The 6,057-nt window shown below is 34.4% G+C and overlaps 1 protein-coding gene across 1 annotated transcript; it reads right to left on the reverse strand.

Annotated features, from left to right (window-relative positions):
- Window positions 1-2,394: 2,394 nt before the first annotated feature.
- Window positions 2,395-4,486, reverse strand: LOC107817905 (uncharacterized). The gene has a single exon (XM_016643830.2). The coding sequence runs from the start codon at window positions 4,363-4,365 to the stop codon at window positions 2,680-2,682; it is 1,686 nt and encodes a 561-aa protein (XP_016499316.1). The 5' UTR covers window positions 4,366-4,486; the 3' UTR covers window positions 2,395-2,679.
- Between the last annotated feature and the right edge of the window lie 1,571 nt (window positions 4,487-6,057).

Here is a 6,057-nt window from a genome sequence, read left to right on the forward strand (position 1 = left end):
AAAGAAAATTATACCACTGATCATAGGATTTTCAAAGATTATGGTGTGGTGGAAAAGAATAATGAATAAAGGAAAAAAAGAAGCTAAAATAGGACATTGAAATAGTTAAAACTTAATAAATGGTAAAAAAAAAAAGGACTATAAAATAATAGCATTTGTTAAGTAGAGGACAAGGAAAAAACATAAATACAGTATTGGTCAATTCAATGATGCCCTCTCTTCTTAGCAATTTCCTTTCTTAGTCTAACGATAATAAAATGGAGAAGGATTTGGTTATTATGTTCAGACGAAGAGGCCCACAGCTTATAACTACCCTCAGAACAGACACTCTAACCACAAGCTAACATCATCGAATCTCATTTTCATAAATATTTCAACAATTTGAATAATCCCATTTGTTTTCGTCTATTTTCCGCTGACTTTCATTTATAAGGCGTAGTTACAATCATAACACAAATCCATATTAGTTTATAAGATAACTGTCTTTGTCACACTTATCGATTAGATAGTACCCGAAAAATAATCCAACTTCCTCCAAAAGTAGAATAATCACACTAATTACATGTGGATTTGGAGCCCATCACTCTATTTTTCTCTACTTAAATACAAAATTTTTGTATGCGGTGATTATCGAGTGCGTGATATGCACCAAAGCCTTGGAAGTTTTGCGAGCTGACTTGTTATGTGGCTGGAACCAATTAGGATTTGGTATTTCCGTATTCCTATATTGATTAAAGAATGCGATTAGGTAAAGCTGCCCTAAGTTGAATATATCAGCAAAAGCAAGTGGTTATTATAGTTTATGGTCGCGGCAGTGGTTTAAAAACATATGGAGGAGGCTGTACCAGAGAAGCGACTGATAGCGTTGGCTTTGGTTCTTAACTCTGATGGATATTTTCCAACTTCCAAAAATTATAGATATTTCCTCCTCAGGCTTTAATAATACTTTTATTTAGTGGGAAAAAAATTATGATAGTCACAAAGGGATTCTTAAATCGCACGTTTTTCTACATTCTGAGTGTAACTAGCAAACCCGTCTTTTGTAGTTCACAAATCCCAGTGATTTGTTAAGATGAATAATTGAAGTTTTATATGATGGGGAAAAAAATCCCCAATCGTTAAATTCAAGAGTCTAAACTTTATTTCCAATAAAACCTTTCCAATTGAAAAGTAAAATAAAAGAGGGGTTCCAATAGAAACACAACTTCTAACGCCTTTCAATAGAGTCAAAATTGATGAACTCGCCTAGAAAATTCAATAGTGACTTTACCGTAATAAACAAAATGGGGAGAATAGTAGTACAATTTTGGACAAGGCTGCAATTTCCCTTATTCACAGGGGAGAAGAGAAAGAAAAAGATAAAAAATAAATAAATAATGAAGAAAAAGAAAATTATTACTGAAAAAAACGCATGTTAAAATGTGGTTGGTGCATGTGATATTCTGTTTTAGTTGAAACTCATACTAGTCATGGAATGTGCTATTAATTACCTTTCAAACAAATAAAGGGGATCACCCCGCAAAGTTAAAAGGGTGCATTTGGTAAAATGGATCAACCCCAAAAGGATATTTATATATTATATCCCTTTTCGAAACTCATCTTCAAAATATTGTTTGGTCATAAATTAACTTACTGTTTGAAGATGAGTTTCTAATAATTCTGAATTATGAGTTTCAAATTTAAAGTTTTTACATCTTTTTCAAGTAATAATATTTTCCTTTTACAAAACTACAATATCTTTTTATGTGAAAAATATATTCAAACACAATTTCAATTCTAAATAGCTTATTTTAACTTAATTTAAAAAACTACTATTAGTTTTTCAAATCTCACATTTTTTTATGTCCAAATGCCTATTAAACTCTATATCCAATTCCCCAAAGCTATCCAGCCAAAACCTTTCCAATTGAAAAGTGAAATAAAAGAGGGTTTATAATAGAAACACAAGGTCAACACCTTTCAATAGAGTCAAATTTGCTGAACTCAGCTAGCAAATTCAATAGTGACTTTAATAAACAAAATGGGTGCATAGTACAATTTTGGACAAGGATCATAGCAGTAGTGCAAATTTTGGCTGCAGTTTCCCTTATTCGCAAGACGAACAATGGTAATCATTAATCATAATAAATTCGTACGGGCCACAATTGAAGGCCGTTGAATTATAAACTCCATGCCAAAAGCTTTATTCACGAGGCGATTAAAGATTATCATAATAAATTCATATGGTCCATGATTCAATCAAAATATGATCATTTTCTGACACCAATCACCTATATTGAGTTCCTCAAAAATACACGTATAATTACATCATACATGAGCTATGAAATATCATGGCACCAACAGCTTCACATAAAGGGAAAAAATTCTCAATAAATGTCACAACGAAGCAAGAACTCAAAGAGAAGACATCTTCACTTAATTTATTCGATTTTTGGTAGAAAAACAAGAAAACACCTATCAAGTTAGGTCAACAAACCAAAGATATTACATCTAGTCTACTAACCAACATTTACTTTTTTCTACCACTAACTTATAACCACAATCTATATGAACATAATCAAGAAAAAAGAAAAGCCTTTAAAATTACAAATCGTAAATTTAATTTAGATAAAAAAAAAAACTCAACTTTATTATACATACAGATTGATTGCAATTGCATCACTTGTGATTTACTGATGCTCAATGTCTGGTAAAAACTCCCCATAATTTACCTCTACCAAGACAATCCAAGAGCTTTTTTGCACCTTCAATCTCCATTTCAGCTAGCTTCTGCAAATGCACACAAGCTCCTGAATCCACCATTTGTTTGCGGCATTTCTTGGAATACACAAGCGAAGCCAATAATGAAACAGGATACCTTTTGTCTAAATTTTGTACCAGTGGATCTAATAGCTGAACTGCACTCACAATACCTCTTTCTTCCTTCCTAAAAATCTTCCTATTTCCAGCATATACCATTAAATTCGTCAATGCTCTTGCTGCTGCTTCTCTCTCTTCAACAGCCTTACCTTCTGTCATTCTCACTAACAGCGAAATACACCCGATTTCACCTAGTTCTTTTCGGGTTTTTGTACTGTATCCCAAATCGTAAATTGCTTTAGCTGCAGCAATTCTCACACCTAAAACCCCACAATTCAAAACCCCAACAATCCGAGGTAAAAATTCATTGTCCACAATTACCTCAGCTACTGATGGGCACGTTGCTAATGTTCTTAACATAAGAACAGGGGCCTCTAAACTCTGAACTGAAGGAGCTGAATCCCAGAAATTTTTTGTGCTTTCAATTCCACCTTCTCTAGCCACTAAGAGTTTCATATTGTTGTCTCTTGAAATCAAATTACACAAACACGAAATTGCATTTTCTTGGGCTAATGCTGTACCAGAAGTGGATAACCTTAAAAGGATCATTATCGCGTTTTCTTCCATGAAATTCTCTTTAATTTCAGGGAAAATGGCTAAGTTTTTAAGCACGGAAGCTGCCATAGCTTGAGAATTGGGCGTTCCCGTTTGACAAATTTCTAATAAAGATGAAATTCCTCCTCTTGACCCAATTGCCCTTGCGTTCTCCTTTGTATGGCCCAATGCTTGTAAAGCTACGCATGAATTTTCCTTCCCTAAAACACTACCGGATTCGAGAACCCTGAGGAGATTGTTAAGAAGGCCTAAGCCTTCGGCGATCAAAACATGTTTGCTGGAATCAACGGTGGAGATTTTAGCTATGGCAGTGACTGTTTTCTCCTTGATCTCAGGGGAAGAGCTGGAATCGAGTAAGCGCACGAGCACCGGAACGATTCCCTGAGCTACTGCAATTAAAACATTTTTGTCGTCTTCTTGTAAAAGCCCAAGCAACGAGTCTAACACCGAGTTCTTCGACTCAGTGGTCCCGATCTGAAGCCGAGTTATCAGATTCCTCGATTCGGCCCGAATACTCTCCCGCTTTGAGGTTGTTGTTGACGAAACGGTACCGTTTTCATGGAGGACCCCACTCTTAATCAGAATCTCTAAATCCCTAACGTGGTTATCGAGTTTAGCGGAGACTGAGTCGATGTTATTCTGGGTTTTGAGCTTGCCGTCAGGTGGGTTAGCGGAATGGCAAAGGGAGGAGAGAGAAAGCGCGTCGGAGAGAGTGGTGGAGAGAGAGAGAAGGAGGTCGTTGTAAAGAGGATTGTTGGAAGCGTTAATGGAAGCAGTAGAGAGGTCAGAGAGGTGAGATTGAAGTGTGGAGAGTTTGGTTCTGATTAAGGACCATTTGCCTTTAAAGCTTTGAGTGTGGGGAATGGAATCGAGAAGAGATTGAAGGAGCTGGGAATTGGAGTGAATAATGGGGTTAGTGGGTTCAATGGGATCGTTTTCAGGTACTTTCATGGCGGCTTTTTTTGCACAGAGAAAAGAAAATAAAGAGAGAGAATAAGAGAGAGTGGTTTAGGGTATTAGGGGAGGGAGGAAAGTGATGATGAGCAAGCAGTGTTGGGTGACAGAGGTAACATAACATGAAAAAGAATTAGCATACGGGAAAAATGGGAAAATAATGTAATGTTGCGGCGTCAACTGCGGATACAGTTTCAAGTGCGTGCTTTTCACATTCCCATCCGTTAACTTCGACGATATCGATATTTGGTTGGATCAACTTTGTTTGTAATTTTGTCACTCTAATAGATTCCTACATAGGTGGCTCAAATACATGTACGGTCTAAACCCAAGCCAAAGTTTGATATAATGCTTAAATTTTTAAAAGAAAGTTATATATATATTTTATTTAAATTTTAATTTTTTTATCTTTTCGAAATGTAAAATTATCAATAATATTTTTATAATTGATTTTCTTCAATAATTTCTTTTCAATTGATAATATAATTAACTTATTTAATCTATCTTGAGATATTGTTAATTTCAATTAAGATTTTACCAATTATACTCTGGAAAAATTTCTTTTCTTTGAGTCGACTGTTATAGAAAACTCTATATTTATATAAAAAGTACTAAATATTAGTTTTTTAACATCTATAAACCTATTATTTCTGAAAAAATGGGGATTCCAAAATTTGGGTGCCTAAGACAAAAGTCTTGCTAGGAACAACGTTAGAGCCGCCATGTCCCTAGAATTAGCCTCGGTTATGTTTTTATATACCTACGATTTATGATATAAATTTTTTATCCTTTTGTCATATATCAATAAATTTGTATACTTCTTAATTATTTATTATTTTGTTAGGTATTTGCGACTTACCTTTGGTAATTCTTTCAAGGTCTATAGCTAGATTAATAAGAAGATTCACATATTATTTTTGGTTCTATTGACCACTTTCTACAAAGCTCGTCCCACTTTGTTAACCTATGAGTTGTACCCTTGAATGCCATTTTGTTCTTCCTTTTCATAAAAGCGTCATGCTTTCTCCGTTTTAATATAAATGATAGCATTTTAACTTGGCACAAAATTTAAGAATTTTTTTTTAAAATGTGGTCCTAAAAGTTTAAGAGATAAAAATTTTATGGAACCATGACATTTTTGTGACTATAAAAACTTTTCATTAAAGATAAAATCGGTAAAATAAAAAGTTTAAAATAAAATTATTTCCAAATATAAAAATTTATCATTCTTTTTGAAATGCACTTAGAATTTGCTAGGGTAGTTAACCGCTCTAGTGACTCTAGGGAGGGAGGAGGAGGAGGAAGTGGGCATTCCAAATTTATCTCCTTCCCTATTCTATAGCGAATTTAGGTAACATATTTCCTATTTCGTTGCCATTCCCGTTAAAATACACACACACTAATCCAAATCATATCCTAGAATCTAACCACAATAAACCATGAATTTCTTCACAAAATTGAATAGTCAATTTTCAAAATGTTGTATACGTACTTTGTCCACCTGTCCTTTATAACCCTCTTTGGTCATCCCATCCTGTTTAATTGTTTGGTGAAGGAAAGTATAATAGTAATCAATTACGACAAATAAGGATCATATTCTCACATTAGGGAGCCGCCACCTTTTCCTTTTTCTACCTTTTTGTAAAGAAACACAGAGGAGAGAAACAAGGTCGAAAGGAGGAAAAGGGA

Source organism: Nicotiana tabacum, chromosome 6, assembly GCF_000715075.1.
Source record: "Nicotiana tabacum cultivar K326 chromosome 6, ASM71507v2, whole genome shotgun sequence".
Lineage (NCBI taxonomy): Eukaryota > Viridiplantae > Streptophyta > Magnoliopsida > Solanales > Solanaceae > Nicotiana > Nicotiana tabacum.